Source organism: Leptonotus elevatus, chromosome 16 (genome assembly GCF_054856555.1).
Source record: "Leptonotus elevatus isolate MCC_2025b chromosome 16, RoL_Lele_1.0, whole genome shotgun sequence".
Lineage (NCBI taxonomy): Eukaryota > Metazoa > Chordata > Actinopteri > Syngnathiformes > Syngnathidae > Leptonotus > Leptonotus elevatus.
The window spans coordinates 11,387,311-11,408,159 of NC_141254.1; the positions used below are offsets into that span (position 1 = coordinate 11,387,311).

At 39.9% G+C, this 20,849-nt stretch overlaps 1 protein-coding gene across 9 annotated transcripts in view; it reads left to right on the forward strand.

Moving 5' to 3' along the window:
* Positions 1–20,849, forward strand: part of tcf7 (transcription factor 7) — a 31,450-nt gene that overhangs the window by 7,014 nt on the left and 3,587 nt on the right. For 4 of the 9 annotated variants that reach the window (XM_086057763.1, XM_086057769.1, XM_086057768.1 and 1 more), the window contains exons 4-10: positions 11,243–11,369; positions 13,817–13,904; positions 17,306–17,398; positions 18,838–18,957; positions 19,837–19,999; positions 20,161–20,268; positions 20,402–20,434. In XM_086057763.1, coding sequence (XP_085913889.1) covers positions 11,243–11,369; positions 13,817–13,904; positions 17,306–17,398; positions 18,838–18,957; positions 19,837–19,999; positions 20,161–20,268; positions 20,402–20,434 — 732 coding nt within the window. The remainder of the gene's footprint in view (positions 1–11,242; positions 11,370–13,816; positions 13,905–17,305; positions 17,399–18,837; positions 18,958–19,836; positions 20,000–20,160; positions 20,269–20,401; positions 20,435–20,849) is intronic. The other 5 variants (XM_086057764.1, XM_086057771.1, XM_086057770.1 and 2 more) reach the window with 3 other exon arrangements.

The window sequence follows — 20,849 nt, forward strand, 5'->3', positions numbered from 1 at the left end:
AAAGTCATATTGATAATGTAGAATAATAATTTTTTCTCCCCTGCCTTATGACTATATTTGTATGGATTTATTGACTCAACTATGAAAGGCAAACAACAAAAAGAAACAAAACCTTTTTTGCGTGATGTATTTTGATTGCTCATCTGGCCTCCACACCCAAAACATCTTCACCATCATCATCATCATCATCATCATCATCATCATCATCATTAAAATAGTCTTGTTTAAAAATAGTTCATAGCAGATGAAACTCCAACCTCCTCCTCTTCATCCTGATGTTCCTCGTCCTCGTCGCTCTCCTCTGCCCACGTGGCCATCGCAGACCAGCCGGAGCCTTAGCAGCCGCATGAAGCGCGCCACCACACATGGCTGTGATCACGCACGGCCACCGCGGCGTCCTCTTTCATCTTCCGTGAAGTTCATTCTTCTCCATGACACACTAACATACATTCATTGCGGCCAGAGAGCAGGAGAAAAAAAAATGAATAAAACGTTACGGTACGTTAAAAGTGCGCCGTTTAGTATTGTTGGGAAGCTATGCGGAAGCAAGAGTTGCTATTTTTATTCCTTCGTGTTATTCATGAATTATATAATACATAATGAGGATTTTAACACTTATAAAACCAATAGATTCATTAAACATTTCTTCAACCAAAATTCAGTATTGCTTATGGATTTGTTGGCTTTATGCAAACATGAAAAAAACCCTTATAATGGATATTACAGTGTTTTCAGTCACTTTTGCTCAAGTCAAAATTAAAACTCAGGTCTCTATTGTGAAAACAAACAAAGAACATGATCTCATAAATATTGTATACTATTTTAATATACTATTAACCTTATCGGCCTTTCCTCCTGGCTGTCCTACACCGTAACGGAAATAAATTCATTCGCGGTTCAAGTTATGTCGAGCGAGTATTTTTGTTTTTTGTTTATTTTTTGTTTCCTACGCTGTGTTAACTTTGATGATGATTTTGTGCGTTGCGGTGGTGAGCACTTTTAGGGCGGATGAAAAACTGGAGCAACTGTGAGGTACGCTTTGTGTTAAGCGCAGGTGGCGTGCATGCTAGCTGCTAACATTCAGTGGGGCTAACACACGAGATAAAAGAAAAGAAGCGAGTGGATGTTCAGGAAGTGCACGACAAATGAAAAAAAAAAGATGGGAGAAAGTGTCAAAAGAGAGCGAGAAGATGACACCAGTGTACAGCAAGGGTCAGTCACAAGGGAGTCGGAAGTAAACAATCAGGGCGCTAGCAGATAGCCGCAGTGTGCTACGACAATGAAAACCACAGCCTCTGACGGAAGTCACTCCATGGCATCTTCACAACACCTTTAACCATTTCACCACCACCACACGCACACAAACCAGTAACATAGCTTGATGTAATATTTTGCTAATGTGGCAGATTTGTTGATGTTTTTCTGAAGGAAAAAGCCATTTCTTTCAACAAAACAAAAATATTTTCAAACTATTTTGTTCATCTACTGTGCTGGGTGAATACAAAATGCATTCAACATAAAAATAGTTTGGGATGTTGCCTATAATGTAGCCGCATTTGCTTTTTAGTGTCTCAAAAGCAGCACCGTTCTCCCTTGCTGTGAAGTTAGCGCAAACATAAGTAGTAGCGAGAGCTACTTGTGGCCATTTAAAATTTCCATTTGACTACAGTACTTGTTGGAAGTAAGGGTCCTCTGAGGTGCAGTGCGCTGAGTACAGTTTGTTGTGGTTCACCACGGAAAATACAAGCCTCACCTGAACTACGCACACACGCACACAAACATATGAACACTTGCTAGCCGTGTACCACAAGTGGAAATTTCTCACTTGCCGAGCTACAAAGGAAAATGTAACCGTAAGACAAAATGGATTTATAGTTTCTATATGTTGGGAAGTTGTGTAATCTTAATTGATGCTCCTGTAAAACTAGTTTTATTTGAAACGTCTTTATACTTAATAGTATTTTTTTTTTTTTACGTTGTTCATTGATTTGGTTTTAAAAAAAAAGTGCTTTAATTCAAATCCTCTTGATTTCTAAGTCAGTGGGTCGATATAACCTGGAACAAAGTTGGTCTGATGTTAATTTATACCAAAATATAAAATGAAATCATTTTTACAAAAATGTCAAATGAACCCATCACATGTTAGTTTGTGACTCTATAAAAAGAAAAAGAATGTCAAATTTTTTGGGAGTAATTAAACAAACTTTGGGTCGAATTGACCCATTTTAAAGTCAAATAATTTGTTATTCAATATGAAACGTCAGCTTAATTAAACTATTTATTCATTTTGTTAATTTCTGATTCATAAACAAGTGCTTCAGAACACATCCTCTCCATTTTAGGTCAGTGGGTCAATCTGACCCGCAACAAAATGGGTGTTAATTTGTCACTTCATAAAATTTAACAATAAATTGCATATAAAATGATTATATAACTTTTGGATAATTAAACAGTGTGGGTGAAATTGACACGATTGTTACGTAACAAACGGTTGAAATAGCTCATGCTTTGTAAGTGAGAAAAAAAAGGCTTCACAAAGGCTGGAAAGAAAGGACGTTGTCGTGGGTTTGGCCTCCGCCGCACCGGGACGCTGTTGGGTTTTTCTGGTTGGCCACCGTGTTTGTTTTTTGGACTGGCGCTAAGTGGACGTACGCAGCCGAGGCTAACATACACGCAGACACATTTTGGTAGCTCGTATTTGTGTAAATATGCAGTGTGTACGTCTGTCTCTGATTATTCTTGTATCGGCTGCCGGTGACGGTTAGTCGCGCGGCCCGGGTGGTAACAATTACGGATCAGCGACGACGCAAAGCCCGCCAGCTGAAAATGCAATGCGTGTGTTTATTTTTGTGCTCTAATACCGCATATTTACATTACAAATCAGCAGCACACATTTTCTCTATCCGGAGTATCCGCAGACGCAAACAGCAGATGTTTCTAGAAATGGATGGATGGATGGATATCAGTGAAATAAATGACTAGTAGACTTAGTGTATGTACAAATTGTCCAAGATCCTCAGATGTTCATGTACCTATATAGTCTTCTATCTACCTGTCCACCCTTCCATATCAATGAATTAACCAAGCATCTACTGTTCTATTGATCAACCATTCTTCTTTCCAATCATCTATCAACATATCCAACCAATCATCTACTAACCCCAAACCCACTAAATGTAACCACCTACTCTCCAACTGTCCCATAGACCAATAAATTAATCAACCGTCTACTAATCTACATTCTACCAACCAACCAAATCTCATGCCCAGTGAATTTGCTACCTGTCTACCCGCCTTTCTTCCGACCAACCAACCAACCAACCAGCAATTTACTTTCACGTTTATCATCCATTCATCGAGTCAACCAACCTACGAACTCCTACACCACTAAATCTGCCCATCTGTGTAGCCTTCCAGACCTTTTTTTTTTTTTTTTTTTTTTTTTACTTTTGTTTACCTGAGGTACTCATTCCACCCCCTAGAGAGTGCCAGCTAAAGAAGCACCAAGTCATTTTTGTCATAAAAACTGTACTTTAAGGTCCCAAAAGGTTTCACAGCGGAGCCTACCACTTCTATTTCGGGAACATAATTACACACTAAAGTCGGCCGCCGCGTCATTATTACAGATGATCGATAGCAGAACCGAAGCTGCCACCCGACCGGGCTTGGACTCAAACCCCAAAAAGTGCTATGCCATGCTATCTAACAGAAACTCTCGTCTGCCCTTGTTGATTGGTGCATTCCTCTGAGGACTAAAATAAAACAAATGTCTTATAAACACACGAACACGCACGTATGGTATAAATATATAAATACACACGGCGGCCAGTGTTGACAGATGACCTCTGCAACGTGCTGCGTTGCGGTCGGACGCACGACAGCGAGCCCTCCAAAAGGATTTGGACCGGGTCCACTCGCAGTCCGCCGGATGGTAGCGCCCTCACTTCACCCCCCCCTCTGCCGTCGCGCTTGGATTAGTCTGGTGGAACCATGCCACACCGAAAACTTCGCCCTCTGGCTAAAACGTTGGATTCAAATGTATTTCTTTGGGGTTTATAGGCAGATGGGAGGGGATCTTCTCGGAGTAGTACACTTGTGGTCCAATTCTGGGACGCCACTTTATGGAAAAACACGAGGCCAGCAGGTCGCTTACAGGTTTTAATGGGAATACATCCATTTTTAGCTTTAATATTCATTTAAAACATGCAATCGTAGGCAATTTGGAATCAGAAGTTCCCTGGATTACATCCTCTGTTTACAGCGAAGTTCTGTCACTACCGGGGTGACATTACCTGAATTTGAACTCAAGTCCAGATGTTTTTTTTGGGGGAGGGAGATTAGCTGATCATTGAACGTCTGTATTTTAGCCCGTGAGTGTGCGGTTCCCAGATTACCCAAAGTAACAGGTGTCCGTTCAGATGCCTGATGAATAATGAAAAGAAATATTGTTGCGAACGAAAAGCCTCAGAATCTTAAATGTCCTAAAAACATCTAAAGTCATTGTCGACTGAAACATGCTAGGCTCCCGTGCCCGAAGCATTAGGTTTTGAAATGAACAGACTTACTAATAAACGTTTGCGTCAACAGACACTACTCTGGTTACGCGTGTAAGTAACAGTTGCCATACAGATGCCTGATAACTACTGGAAAGGCATTTAACAGCTAACACAAATGTGTTCATATCCAGAAAGCATCTCAAGTCCTCATTGGCCAAAACGCGCTAGCACGCCAAACCCGAGGCTTTTTTTTCTTTTCAGACTGAGATAAAAGCATCAGGCGCAAACATCAGATCAATAGACGCATCAATGGCAATCGCGTTTCTCTGAGATTAAAGAGAAACTCCATGAGAGAGGCGAGAAGGTGGCGCGCTAATAGAGAACAAGAGCTCGCCAATGGAAAGGGCTTTAATTGATGCGACGGATAAAAAGGCGGACATGTTCTAATGGGCTTCTTTCTTTTATTTATTTTTTTGCTACAAGTTAGCACCTTTAGTACTTTGAGTCCATTTGTGTGTGTGTGTGTGTGTGTGTGTGTGTGTGTGTGTGTGTGTGTGTGTGTGTGTGTGTGTGTGTGTGTGTGTGTGTGTGTGTGTGTGTGTGTGTGTGTGTGTGTGTGTACCCCTTGTACCGTCTCAAATGAGTATCTTGTAAGATGGAGACATGTAATTTTCAGCCTTGTCTATCTGAAGTCCACTTAACGAGATAAAACATTGATGTTTTAGCTCATCATTTACGCAACTGAGTTTTTTTGTTTGTAAAAGGAAACGCATGTTGTAATCGCTCGGTCAACACTGTGTGCTATCAAACATATCTTAGCATCACATACATTTGGTACTTAAAGGCAGCAGGTTGACTTAACATGCTTTCCTACTAAAATAGCTCATTTGAAAATGGCCAGAAAGATTTTTAGAACGCGTTCCGAACTGAAAAACGTTTGCAACCCTTTAAGCTTGCCATCTGCACGTAGCGCGTAGCTTGCTAGCACCAAGGTTATTTTAGTTAACTAAAACTAACGAAAAAAATAAAATTTAAAAAACAATTTCGTTAACGAAATAAAATAAAAACCAAAATGCTTTTTCAAAAACGAAAACTAACTGAAACTACATTTTATGTTTACAAAAATAACTAAAACTAACTAATGTCCTTTGTTTTAGTCTTTGGTAATTAATTTAATGCATGAACCTTTGGGGGTGGTTTTAAATGTGATTTTAAGTAGATTTATTTTTATATTACCCGAATAAGGATGTTTGAAAGTGTGTCACACAAAAGTGATTTCATTTAGCAGCAGCAGCCAATAGAAAAGCACCTTCAGATGAAGTCGCTCCCATGGTGTTTTGTAAATATTGCGCACAAGTAATACACTTTTCTTTTTTAACTAATACTGAAACTAACTAAAACTAAACATTTCTTAAATAAGTAAAACAGAACCACACTGAAAACTAATTAAAACTAACTAAATAGAAACCAACTGAAATGAAAAATTCCAAAACTATAATAACCCTGACTCGCACTTAATTTCTTGTGACACATTACCCAACCAAATTAAACCTAATAAGTGACTATAACCGTTCACGGAGTACAGTGAAGCGCAAAAAAAATAGGAAAAAACTTAAAAAATCAGATCTGTCCGAACGCAACCAGAAAATGATTTCTAGAGCCAGTTCCGAATTGAAAACTGCTTTTACCTCCCGCACCAGATGTTCTGCCCGTAAATGAAAACCATCTAAATCCTGCGTGCTATCCCTTCGGAACAACTTGTCACCAGTTCGCCGCCAACATTCAAACAGCGCAGCATCCCTGCAGGGATGGAGGAGGATGGGGAGGAGGGGAGTGTAGTTTGGAACACATTCAGGCTTTCAAAAATATTCCTCAGTCGACCGCAGGACGAGGCCGAGCGCCGAGCCGGCCTGCGCGGTTGCGGGCTTTTGGTTTTGCGCTCGCTGTCTGAAGCCACATCAGAGCCTATGGGCTTGTGTAACGCGATCTGGACGGGCTGAGGAAATCCACCACCCCACACCCCCTCCTCCTTCTCTTACCCCCCCCCCCCTTCGGATGCAAGGAAGGCCTTCGGTTACAAACAATTAACAATTCGGAGGCGCAGGGGTTTAGGAGCTAATTGTTTTCGCCAATCTCGCGTCTGCACTCTAATCCCATTTCATCTCTTGCCGTCTACTTGATCCGAGTCTTGAACAAATCATTTCTGATTTGTAATTCAAGCCAGCCCAACTACAACGACGGCCAAGAAAAGGACTTCTTGCAAGCAGTGTCTTTGACGGATAGGGTCCTAAATGCTAAATTTAAGTCATATTTCGGCACAGCTGCGAGTAAACGGTATCCATTGGGGGGACTGGGGGTGGGGGGGGGGGGCGGGGGGGGGCGTCAAATCCCCCTTGAGGCTGCACGCCAAAACCACTTGGGCAAGTTTGAACCACCAACGGGAGGCGATTGGAGTCGAAGATGTTTTTCCAGGTGTTTGGAGTCAGTCGAGTTTTTGCAATTCTGATCCCGGTTACGTCTTTTCAACATTTAATTGTTGCGTCTTCTATGGTTTGCGACTTTTTTCATCACCGGTTGGAAACATAACCTGGAATTGTACGTACAATAATCTGAGCATGCCATCTAACACTAATTATTATCATCATTATCAATTCTAGGCCTGGAATCAAAACAATTTAAATAAAAAGTTCAGTGCTAACTCGGCATGCATTCTTGTGCCGCCTCCGCTAACTAGTTCATTGTGCGTTGATCAGAACCTCAAAATGCTCTCACATGCTCTCAGGGACGCTTCTACAGTACGGTAGTAATGACCAAAATCTGAAATGTTCATACTAAACATTAGAATGTTTTACAGTTCAAGAGTTTTTAGTGACTATTGGGGTGCGCCATGAACAGTTAAAAATGATGGAATTATATACAGCAATGCTAAATATTACTGTAGATACTGAAAATGGCTGTCAAAATGCAAAACAAGCTATGTGTAAGTGGTCCTATGCTCTGTTTTTCGAGGAGTTTTTATGTCAATTCTGCCTTGTTAACTTAAAAGACTTTTGGAAAGTAATTTCCTGATTACACACACACAGTATTGTAAAAATGACTAAAACAGCACAAACCTCCGCCAAGGCTTTAATCATCTATAGTCTATCAAATACAGACATCACAAATAGAAAATGGTTAATCCTGATCTTTCGGAAATGTGATGCAATCCGACTTAAGATGAAGAAATATAACTGTTCATACAAAAATATGTAATTTATCTATTTACATTTTGACTGTATTTATTGATTTTTTTAAAAATATATTTTGAGTTTTGTTTTTGTTTTTTTAAATATGCACTAAATATGAAATTTATTTATGTTTTTGTTTTTATTTAATTCCAGAAAATTTGTTTTTTCTTAAATAACGAAATGACATCTACCTACATTTTAAAAATATTTTATTCTTCAGATGTATTACAGTGGACCCCAATTCACAGAAAAATAGGAACAGAGCTCCCCTGAAAGTAATTGTTAACTTGTTGCCTATAGTTTCAGGAGGTAATCGGGGTTAACACAAACAACCGATTGGTTTTGATTTTGTTTTATCCATTACACACAATACTTTTGCTTTTTTAGCACTTTTTGTACTTGTGGCATTTTGCTTGCTACATAAGAGCAATAAATAGATGTGGGCACTCTCAGAACTTGTCAGAGTGGATGTTTTTTTGTTTGTTTTTTTGTTTTCCGGATGTGTGGCGGCATTTAACATCTGAGAATCTGGAAGAGTGACTGCTTTCACTATGAGTGACAGATCAGTCATCTCAATTTTGAGACGCAATCACTAAAAGGTCATTCAATTTTTCAAACCATCCATCTTTTTCCCACCACTCTATTGTTGTTAAAAGCAATCGTCACATTTAAAGCCACTTTATTCACTTTTTTTTGTGTTGCTTTCTTGAATATTCATATGGTTGAAGAACTGAGGTTGTGAACTTTGACAGCTGACAGACAAAAATCTGTTATTTGTCGTCTAATAATCTTAATGTGTCTGCATGAAAGCGCAGCACTATCTCGCCTCACTGGATTTTGTATTAAAGTCTTCCGATGGGGTTCTGATGTGCCAATTTTGTGGGGTCTCTGCGTGAAAAGAGGCTTTAGAAGAGAAAACAGCTTGAAGTTTTTTGGGGGGGTTGGGCACTTTTATTTTTTTTTGGTTGGTTGGTTTTGGGGGTCTGTGGTGAGAGCAGGGTGTTGCTTTTTTTAAACACGTCTGCACTGTTACGGCGGTCCTGCTTTTGATGTCAACCAAGGCTCTCATTTGGAGAAGGCAATGATTTCCAGATTTGGACGGGGGGGGGGGGGGTCTCCCTGGTGTGTTGTTCTTCAGCGACACGCTAATGCTAGGCTTACAAAGCTAACATTAGTTTCATATTTAGAACTTTTATGCATTTTTGTAAGAACCCGTTTAATTTTGAATGCTAATGAAGCCTGCTGGTCAATGCAGCTGAGTTCAAGGGTCAGGTTTTTTTTTTTAAGAAAGTTTTTTGTTACACACTACTGCTCACAACGCTGGACTGATTCTTCTGATTGGACTAATAAGGATAAGTGCTATAGAAAATTGATGGATGATCTCATTTCTGGACTGATTCTTGCAACTTTTTGGGATTATTGCGGTTGCCCATTCGATTTTGAAGAGCAACAACAGACCAGGCCATGCTACAAAAAAAAAGAAGAGTCAAGCTTTAGCTGTTGTGGCAATAAAGCAAGCCATCTTGTTACCGACGCGTTTCAAAATACAAAATCTGCTTTCTATACCTCCCCAAGTACATTTCACTTTCAAAATAAAACACAAAATGTGTCGCAGGAAGTGGGCGAATAATGCATTTCCTGTTTGCCGATGACATCAAAGATTAATGGCTTCAAAGCAGCAATTACTTGATCAATTGGATTGTCAGCTAAATGCATACGTGTGCGTGTGTGTGTGTGCGCGCGCGTGCATGCGCGTGTGTGTGTATGTCTGTGTACTTGAAAGGCCTTTTTGAGTCATGTTGGTATTGTCACCAGTGTTTTATGTGCACTCCGCCGCTGTCAACGTGACACTTAATGACAGCTCACGTTGCACTCGTTTGTATTGATGCGACACACACATGCTAAGATACATGCTAAAGAGCACACACACACACACACACACACACACACACACACGCTACTAATGTATTCTTTAGTTGTCTTTTTATTCCATTAAAAGCGGAAATTAAAACACTCATCTCTTTGGTCCTCCGCTGGCCCGAGTGTCTTTAATCTCACCTTTTAGAAAAGATGAAACATTAAAAGAAATGAGGAGAAAGTGGGTGCCCCCCACCCCTACCCCCTTATGTCGCCCAAATAAATAAAAATGGTAAAATCACCTTCCGTAATCAAAAATAAATGGTTAAAACTCATAACAAGTTAAAGGTTTAGTGGTGTTTTTTTCCACACAATTCTGGACCGATTGGTCTGGTGTGCAGACCTTGGTCACCAGGGGGCGGTATAATACACGCATACATAATAACATGAAGACGACGGTCACAACTGCTCAGTAAGATGCAGTAAGTTTTCAAATTCCCTTTACAGTCAGTTTCTGCTTGGTGTAGCACCAAACAGCTTGAAAACACTTTTTTTTTGGTGTTTTTTGGAGTTTCACTCTGAATCCAAGTCAAAGAAATTGGCTGAGCGACTGGTCAGTCTGGTCACTCTCAAGTCCTGGCACCACTAAAGAAAATTAAAGTAATGGCTCGACTCGACTTGCTCAATTTTTGCCGCAGTAACTTGGGACTCGTTTGAAACTTATGAACTGAGACTTACTAATGACTTGAGCATGTGAGTCACTCACAACTTTGTGAGTCAACACACAGACCAGAATGATTTCGTTACTTGATATTGTCAGAAAAGGTCTGTTCTTGAAATATGTCACTGCAATTTTGTGAGACAACGTTACATTGTGTGTGTTCTGCGAGCATAGTGCATGCGCACACATGTAGCTGAGCTAAGTGTGTGTACATTGTGTTTGTTGTGTAAGAGTTTGTGTGTGTGAGGTGAGGAGTGGGGGATTTCTCCTCCTCGCTTAACTACAGAGCGGTCTGATAATGACCGGGTTGAGGCGAGCGCCTCCCCCCGAGCGCACTCGGAAAAGGCGGAAGGCGCTCTGGAAGCCACTTCAAGGGCGGCTAATTACGGCGAGGAAACGCGGACGCACAGGCGGGACGCTTTTTTTTTTTTTTTCTTCTTCTTCTTCTTCAACGAAACGAACCCAGCACGTGAAAGAGAAGCCGCAGTGACAGATGTGCGGCCGTGTGCGCTAAAGTTAGCACGACAGCACGCTTTTAGTATTTTTTTCGTGGCGACGCAACACAAATCTGACGTTTAGATGCGATTACATTAGCGCTGCGCTAATGCTAAATGTTGCTGAAAATGGCCATGAAAGTTTTTTTTTATTCTACACATTCTTATCCCTCATCAAAGCATACATATTTTAATGTTTTTTTTTTACTTTATTTGTATATTATTTAAATTTAAAAAAGAAGTAACATTTAATTATGCCATAAATCTTTTCGCTTAAAAAAATCTCTCTATATATTTTATTTATTTATTTATTTATATAAAGTATATATATATTTATTTATATATTTTAATTTTTCCCCAGCAATACTGCCATCGTGCCATCACATCTGACATGATGACTTTTTTTTCTCGTAGCTTATTATTGTTGTTCTCCTTGTGTTGTTACAGTCCAACAAGGTGTCTGTGGTGCAGCAGCCTCACGGCATGCATCCGCTCACGTCGCTGCTGCCCTACGGCAATGATCACTTCGGCGGCAGCCCCCCGCACCTGCCCACCGACATGAGTCAGAAGACGGGTAGGAACGCACACACGCAGAGTCACAACAGGTGTTTGATGCATGAAAGTTCCCAAGGTGGTCCACTTCCATGCCTTCCTGTGACTCCTCCAGTCACTCTGTATTAATTTGCGGATGCCTTGTGACACTCCAAACTCAGTTTCTGTGCAAACTTTTTGTGCGTAGAGTGTGTTGACAATGTTGAGGGGTGGTCCTACGGCGACTGCGAAGGGGGCCGCCAACCTCTCGCACACACAAGATGGAAACAATTAGGGTGGCAATTACGCACACATATACAGTATACGGTTATAAATAAACACACTCTGACTTTTAAACATTTAAGGCTGGCCACCATTTTAAGTTGGCATATATTTAGCTTAAATAGTTATTTTTTCCGTTATTTTTGTTTAATAATAGCTGATTTCACAATGTAAACTTGTTGCATCAATTTAATCACTAAGAAGATGTTGAATTCACAGATGCAAAACCACAAATATGCAGGATCCACTGTATTCTTATAACTATATAATTTTTATTGTTCACCTTCGGTAAAAAAAAATTATGTTGCTATTGCCAAACCAAAAAAAGCATCCTACCACTTTTGCACATCATCGTAAAAACATAATTACAGTTTTACTTTTTGTTGAATTTTGGATACATTTTCTTGGCAAAATCATGACGAAGACATGAGCTTTATATTTTAAAAAGTTGCGTGTGGGACATAAAACTAACGCACCTCAGGCAATCGGCCACCTTGTGTGTCTGGAATTCCCCCTTTTTTCCCATACAAACACACTTTTACCAAGGAAGCAAACACACCTTGTCTATGACTCTAGTATGGTGACTCAGATCTTAATGACAGACTGAGACACCTGCACACACACACACATGCACAGAAACGCACGCAGCAGCGCACACCTGGATGCAACGTCTGACCATCCTCACACCGTCTCGCATGATTTTTGGCACTGTTTTTACTTGGGATTGTTGTCAGTCATCACGCGCGCACTCGCACCAAGTTACCTCACCCCTCATATCATTCGCCACCTCGTCCGGGTTTGCTGTTACATCATCAGTGATGTCAACCTTTTTGTCCAAACGGTAAAATCGCACGTTGAATCAAATCGATTCAATGTATGAATAATTATTATTTCATGTGTGTTTGTTTATTTAAATAGTCTTTTTGATGTCTATACAGTATATGGATGGATAAGTGAATGGATAGAATACCAGTTAGCATTTTTAGCATATTAGCACACACTAGCACAGAGATAAAGTGGACGCGTGTGAAAAAGAGCGATGAATGGAGGTGCATCGAGGAGGAGGATGCCGTGAGGAAGGGCGCAGACGGACAGACCTAAGGTCGGCGGAGACGAGACGGGCGACGGCTCACTCAGCCGCTGTCCCCGGTTTATTGCGTCTCTGTCACTCTCGGGGTCTCAAATGGAGATCCCCCCCGGAGGCAAGGTCTAAATTACAATCATCTGCAGGCATTCCTGCGCGGCAAACACTGGTTAGCAAACACGGCGGGGCCCAGGCTAAATGCTAGCTGCTGCCTGTTGACAAATGACTTCCTTTGAAGGGCCGCGCTGACACCCAACACTATTTACTGTGTGAACAAGAAGAAGAACGGCCTACACAGTTGTAGCTGTGTGTATGTTTTTCATGTTATATTTTTATCTGTGTTTAAAATAAATAATGGAGCAGAATGATTCATTACTACCAATATCCCTTTAAAGAGGAAGTTTAAAAAAATATTTACAGTTGTGTGCCGTATTAATATGATAACAGCCATCATGGCTCACCTTCTTTCTGAGTTTGGTCATGTGACGTTCGCAAGCTAAGCCCTTTAGGCACTTGTGATGTCATATTCAGTCGACAGCAGGGGACAGTACAAGACAAAATGGCCGCACCCTTCGATGGATAAAAATGGGTGCATTTAATTAAAATACAATACAGTGTTTGGACTAGTGGGGGCACATAGAACATACCTTTAAAAATAAATGTAAAAAATGTCAACAACTCATGTTAGTCTAGACACTGGAATAACTGTTGATGTTGTATTTTCTTAAAAATAAAATAATATTGTTTCCTTTACATTTGCCTGGAACACTTTCATTTGTGATGTTGAAAAAAAAAGAGAGATTTCCTTCTTCTGGACAGTTGGACAACAGGCTGAAAGTAGGCCTAGCGCCACCTATGCTTGTGGAGGCCAATAAGCAATACAATTAAACGTCTTTTTAAAGCAAGATGTAAAGCTCTGTATAATCACACACACTTACAGAGTGCCAGTGTGTGTCTTTGTGTGTGCTTAATATGAGGTTCCCACACTGCTAATAGCGCTCATTGCCCTAATGTACTCTAGGGCCAGGGGCCCACCAAACCGACCTAATGATGTGTTTAAAAGCGACAAGTGTGTGCGTGTAGTTGTCATAATTGTGTGTGTACTTGTGTGTATGTGCCTGTAGGCGTTCACAGGCATCAATCCCAGGACCTTTCAGGATACTACCCTCTCCCTTCAGGCGGTGTCGGACAGCTTACGCCCTCTATGGGTTGGTGAGTGTCATGTACACATACACACACACACACACACACACACACACACACACACACACACACACACACACACCACCTGTGAGTGACCCCCTTGAACTTACGGTGACCTTGTACAAAGGGTAATAGCTTTTATTTATGTTGCTTTAGTTGGTACGTGAACTCATCCTGCACTCTTGACACTTTCGTAGATAAACATAAACATGCTCGTCACACTTAAGTCGTACGTCATGAGTATGTTACTTCCACTGCAATAGAACATTTAGCGTACCGTACATGTGAAACACCTGTGAGTAGATTAGTAGCTTGAAGATCGTACTAAAAATACAAAGCATTATTATAGACGTGTAAAGATGTCATTTTTAAATGACTTAGTCCAACACAAATTTTGCTTTTGGAATTTAGAAATGCTTAACTATGTTAGAAATTTAAAAACGGACGTTTTAGGATAGCCCGCATTCATACATTAGCATTTCACCTGTCACCTGTCGCTGCGGCTAACTGGAGGTCACCTTGTGGTGGAAGCCATTTTTCCTTGATCCGCCGATCCACTTGTGACCTCTGGAATGTGGACCACTCAAGCGGCACTGCCAGAGAAACACAAAGTCTTGTGATGGTTTACTAACCAAAAATCGAATTATCGCCAAAGAGGCTTTTTTGTTTGATCTAAAATGGAAAGTTGCTGCTTATTTGGCAGTTGCAATAAAAACATTTTTGCGTAATTAAATAGCTTCATCAAAATGAGTTTGTTGACGCACATAAATATGTCACTGAAACTGAAGTTGTATCATAAACAACACCTAAATGTTTGTCCAACCAATTTTTTAACTACATATTATATTTGTATATATTTACTATTTTTCTTTGTTAATTTACAACATTTTATTTTCTTTATTTAATTGACTAAATTCTGTTGAATGCCAGCCCTCTGTTGATGTATGGACTATTTGAAGTGGTAGCAGTTCAGGGATTTCCGTTAAATGTCACGCACGATTTCGAATGAAGTCTTCGTCCCGAGATATTTCCGAGTGGCAACAATTTTATCTTTTTCGGACAAGTCTTCACTGAGAAATTATTAACAGCTAATCTGTTTTAATCCGGATGATCTGCTTGTTCGACAATGTTTTTTTATTAAAGGCGAAGGATTGGCGGAAATGTCAAACATGTTTTGTGACAATTATATTTAACGCTCGTGTACTCCCTGATGTTTGACAGATTAGCTTGGATTAGCTTCTTGTTTTAGCGTATTGTCTTCTTAGGAAGTGGGAGAACGCGTCAGAACAGAAAACCTCACTTATTGAATTAACCACGATTTTTAGCACGCGCTAGCCTGCCCAGATAAACGTAAATGTTAGTTCAACTGGATTTTTAGTACACATATTGTATTTAATTTCTATTTATTTTTGACTTAACTCCTTTTCCTTAATTTTTTCATTTTATTCATTTACCATTCTTTTTGGTTTATTTACTATTGATTGTATTAATTAATTAAGTAAGTGTTTTATTTAATCAGCATTTGTATTTACTATTTTACTTAATATATTAATTCATTGGTATAGTTTTTTGTGGTTTTATTAATTATTTTATTTATCCACATAAGTTAGTCCAACTAAGGTTGCACTTTTAGCATGCATGTTTTATTGAATTGGTTTTAACTATTTGTTTGTTTATTTGTTTTTATAATGTATTCATTATATTTATATACGGTACCGAAATCTGACTTTTAGCATATATTACTAGATGCACGTAAACAAGTTATTCGGTCCAAAACCAAATTTACGATCTTACGTGATACGTCAACATAAAAAAACTCAAGTTTGAGCTTCTGCAACACATAAAGACGTTATAGTCCGTTGTCAAACCGAACTTTTAACATACGCTGTTGTCCTTAGGTTGGTGGCGTGTGACGTTAAGCGCGAGTGCGTTTGTTGAAAAAAAAGATTTGTAAAAGGGGGGCTGGGCCCACTACATATCAAAGGCTCTCTGGCCTGCAATCCATACACACACACACACCCCCGTGGTGCGTGCGCCTCACAGTGACACACAGCTGTCAACGGTGACCCCCCTCGGATCCTCCTGCAGAGGCTCTCTATGCTTCACAGCCTCAAATTAGATTCAACAGAAGATTCTTTCACACATGCGATTTGTTCCTTGGATACCTTTTTTCTTTATCTCTAACTCTAACCACACACAATATATAATTTTTTTTTTAAAAAAGTCTTATTAGATTGGGTAGTAAGAATGTTGTTTTACTTGACATAATCATCAATTTTGTGCGATATTCACCGTTGTGTTGCATCTCCTTTCCTTTTTGGCAGCACTTAATAAGCATTGGGAACTAAGGACACTAAATACAGTAACAGTCCAGGGTCTCTGTCGTGTTTAGTGCTTTATAATGTGCCACACATTTTCAATGGGAGACAAGTCTGGACTGCTGGTGGGCCAGTCAAGTACTCGCACTCTTTTACTACGAAACCACGATGTAAATTACATTTATTTCTTTCATTTTAATTACTGTTGTATTTTATTAACTCATTCGCTCCCAGCCATTTTCACAGAAGCGATCCCCTTCACTCCCGGCTGTTTTACTGGATTTTGACTGATTTTGCAAGGCCCACAGTATATTGCGTTCTATTGCTATAAAAACATGGAACCTACCAAAAGAAAGATTAGAGTCTCTTCTTTCATCAGGAAAAAAAAAGTACAGTAATTTCTGGACTACAAGGCGTACCTGACTATAAGCCGCGCTAGCTACATTTGGGGAATACTACACATTTGGGCTCACTTGGTTTGCTTTGCTTTGCCTGACGCTCTTGCGCTTCCTTTATAGTGCGCCCCATTGTGATCTGATGGATAAGCCGCACTTTTGTATTAGCCACAGGGTCGAATGTAAGTGAAAAAAGTAGCGGCTAGTAGTCCAGAAATTACTGTATATTTGTTTCCGTTTTGCAGCAATTAGCATTAGAATATAGTTTCATCATTATTCACAAATCTATTTAGAATTGTGAGCAATTGAGTTTTTTTTTCGACATGGCCCTGGTTCATCTCTTTTGCTCTGCAGCTACCTGCTTTCTTCAACCGTTCTTTGCAGTTGAGAGGCTGCATTAAAGCCTTCTGTATGCTCTAGCATAAAAACAACATAACAATTTATAAATACACTTTGGGACAATTAAAACATTTAAAATAGAACATATTTACGTTTTTGGGAGCAAATGAGTTCATGTACTGTTATTATATTATTTACCTTTTTATTTTTAAAAATAGTTGTATTTTTACGTTTTAAATTGTATTTAAACAAAAATTATTGACTATTGTATGCCTTTGTTACTTTATATTGACTTTGCCGTAAAGTCGTACGAGTAAGTGAAGCGCATGTGTGTTGTGGTTGTGCTGTGCTGTGGTAGGCAGAAGCAGACGGTGTACCCCGCCGCTCTGTCGTCGTGCGGCTTCAGACAGTCCTTCCCCTCCAACCTTCCCACCGCCTCATCCTACTCCAGGTACTGCGGCAGGTAGCCAGCTCGACTGCGCCCCGCCGCCTGCTGCAAAAAAAAAAAAAAGCCCCCCCCTCCCCAAAAAAAGAAAAAACAATTCCAAGTCGCTACTCATCTGCTGAAGTCCGTGTTCGCTTTGATAGTCATTTCATTTTGCTTTCACCTTTTAAAGGCAAGTCAAATGTGGCGCCAAAGTGCCTATTTTTGTCGCAAGTGTCGCATGTGTGCTGTTTTGTTTTAGACGTGCATGAGACCAGATGACTCAAAGCTTTACTACAAGTCAAAGCATCTAAAATGAGACCAAATTTCAATGTGAAAATTCCTCCTTTAATCCAATGAGTGCACTTTTAATACATAAACACGAGATGGCAAAAGTGTAGCTACAATGGGCGCGTTTGTGACAAACTGCAGTCGCTTATGCAGTTTAAAAAAAAAATGAATTATTTTTTAAATTCATTAATTTCAGTTTGCATTTCTAAGTTACCAGCTCATGCAGTTGAAAACAATTATTGCCATTTCTTGATTTTGTGTTTTTCTGTTGCTAGCTCATGCAGTGTTGTTGTTTTTTTTATGTAATTTATAAAAGTAAGGGAAGTTTAAAACTAGTGCTATATATTTTTCAAAAATGCAGTTCAGATAGTGGATAGATAGATTTATTTATTTATTTTAAATATGTTATTCTGAATTGCTATATATGAATCATTATTTGTTATATATTATTTTTTTCTGGAGAGCTCAGTATTGTTCATTCGGTAATTTTACCGATTTGACATGTCATTATCATTGCTCTCTTTTTTTTTCTTTTTTTTAATTTATATATATATATTTTTTTTTTTTTTTTTTATTTTTATTTTGTATGTGTATGTGCATGTGAGTGTGTATTCATTAGTTCCCCTAAAACATTTTAAAACTTTTTTTTAAATTATCAACTGTATTTATTTCCATTTTGTCGTTGCCGCTTCTCTTACTGTGAACTAACATTTGTCTAGGTCTCCCTCTAGTGGAGTGTTGACGACATATAAAGCAGGGCGTGGCCAAGTTCGGTCCTCGAGAGCCCCTATCCTGCCTGTTTTCCATGTCTCCCTCCTTCAGCGCAGCTGAATCTAATGATCAGCTCACCAGCAAGCTTTGCAGAAGCCTGATAACGATCCTGATCATAAATCAGGTGTGTTAGTGGAGAGAAACATGGAAAACAGGCTGATTTAAAGCATATTCGCTTGAAACATTTTGGATCTGTTTCCACTGGAAAAGGAAAAGTGGCCAAAAAGGACAGAACTAGATGTTTGATTGGTAGACAGCGAATGATGATAGCTGTTGTGCACAGTTTGTTTACCTTCTTGTGTCACGCTACTTGGCTCAGTTCCTCTTTGGCTGCCGTTAAGATTATTATCATCAGAACTATTATGTTTGATTGTTCTTTAAATTTTATTTTATTTTGTGGTCAGGTTCTCTCACTCTCTGATGCTGGGCCCTTCAGGCATGCACCCCACGGGCATCCCGCACCCCGCCATCATGCACCCTTCAGGCAAACAGGAGCACGAGCATTACGATAGAGGCATGTACGCGTAAGTACCACACCTCCCTATGGTGTTAGCATTAGCATTTAGCTAACGTTACTGCTCAACAATCTCTCTCGGTGACATATTCCGACTAAATGAAACAAACACAAAGCTGAATTTGGCCTTGATTGAGCTTCATTGAGCTATTTTCAGCAGTAAAAAGTTTATATTTTGTCCAGAATTAATTTGATAACTTCATCATTTTTCATGTATAATTAATACCTGTAAACTATTTTTTTCCACTTGCTGTCGATTGAACATCACCTGTGCTGAGGAAGTAGGTAACAACCAATCATGGCTTACCTGATTTCTGGGTTTGGTCAGCAAACTGAGCCATGATTGGTTGTTACCTACTTCCTCAGCACAGGTGATGTCATCTTCAATCGACAGCAAGTGGAAAAATTAAGTTTCAAGGTATTAATTGTACATGAAAAATAATGAAGCTAGTTACCAAATTCATTCTGGACAAAAATATTAACTTTTTACTTCTGAAAATGGTTCAGTGAGTCAAATACCCCTTTAAGTGAAATTATACTATGTCATAATTGTATTTTATTAAAGGAATTTTGATGCTACAGTACAGTATATCAACTTGTAATATGGAGACTGACATTTCTGTTGCCAGGCGAATGTGTTGTGCTAATATTTTAAATGACGTATTCCAACTGTATTGATTTTACGCCCTTTTATTTATTTATTTTATTATATATATATATATATATATATATATATATATATATATGGGTGTTTTTTGCGTGGTCCCGCTCGCTAGCAAACAAACGGCTATAAAACCGCAGCGGTAGTTCAATGTTACAACTGCAGGAGGCGCTCTAAACACACACAAAAAACAACACACAAGTCTCCATCTTCCTCCTCACTGGTCAGGAAGCCGCACGTGGAGGCCAAACGGGAGAAGGAACCCAAGAAGCCCGTCATCAAGAAGCCGCTCAACGCCTTCATGCTCTACATGAAGGAGATGAGGGCCAAAGTCATCGCCGAGTGCACGCTCAAAGAGAGCGCCGCCATCAACCAGATACTCGGGCGAAGGGTACGCACACGCACGCACGTATTTGCTTAGACGGGGGGGGGGGGGGAGTTGAACAGTTACATTGTTTGTTTTTTTATCATTTCAAACACGAGCCTTAAAGTAGTCTGTAGGTCGTAATGGCAACGGTGTTTTGACTTGACTCATTGTGTGTGCGTGTGTAGTGGCACGCGCTGACGCGCGAGGAGCAGGCCAAGTACTACGAGCTGGCACGCAAGGAAAGACAACTGCACATGCAGCTCTACCCCACCTGGTCTGCACGCGACAATTACGTAAGACCGCCGTCCCATCTTCATCGTCTTCGCCCTCCTCTTCCTCACATGCACACACACACACACACACACACACACGCACGCACGGCAGCACAGCATGTGTTGCACTAAGTGTGCTGTTGACCTGTTGCAGGAGGCGGCAGGCGAAAAGAGTAAAGCCGATTGGGTAGGGACTCGTCTTGTCTGTGCTGGGGGGGGCGGGGCCAATAGGCAAGCGTGCATGAAAGGGATTGTGGGTAATATTAACGACGGCCGCACGGCGTTCCCTCCGCATGCTTCCTTCCTTGCGAGGGGCGGCGGCGAGGCGGCTTGCATGTTGCTATGGTTATCAGCACACACCGTGACATCAGCACCACGGGAAAACACACACGCACGTTTACAAAGACGATGATGTCATCATGCTTGCAGGACACGTTATTAGGGATTCCTTTTTTTTTTTTTTTTCATTCATGAATAATTAGTTTTTTTTAACTGGAAAAAAATATATATTATTTTTTTCATTTAAATTTTAACAAATAGTATAAAATTGCATTTATGTAATTTTTCTAATTTAAATTTCAACAAATTAATATTCAAAAGTT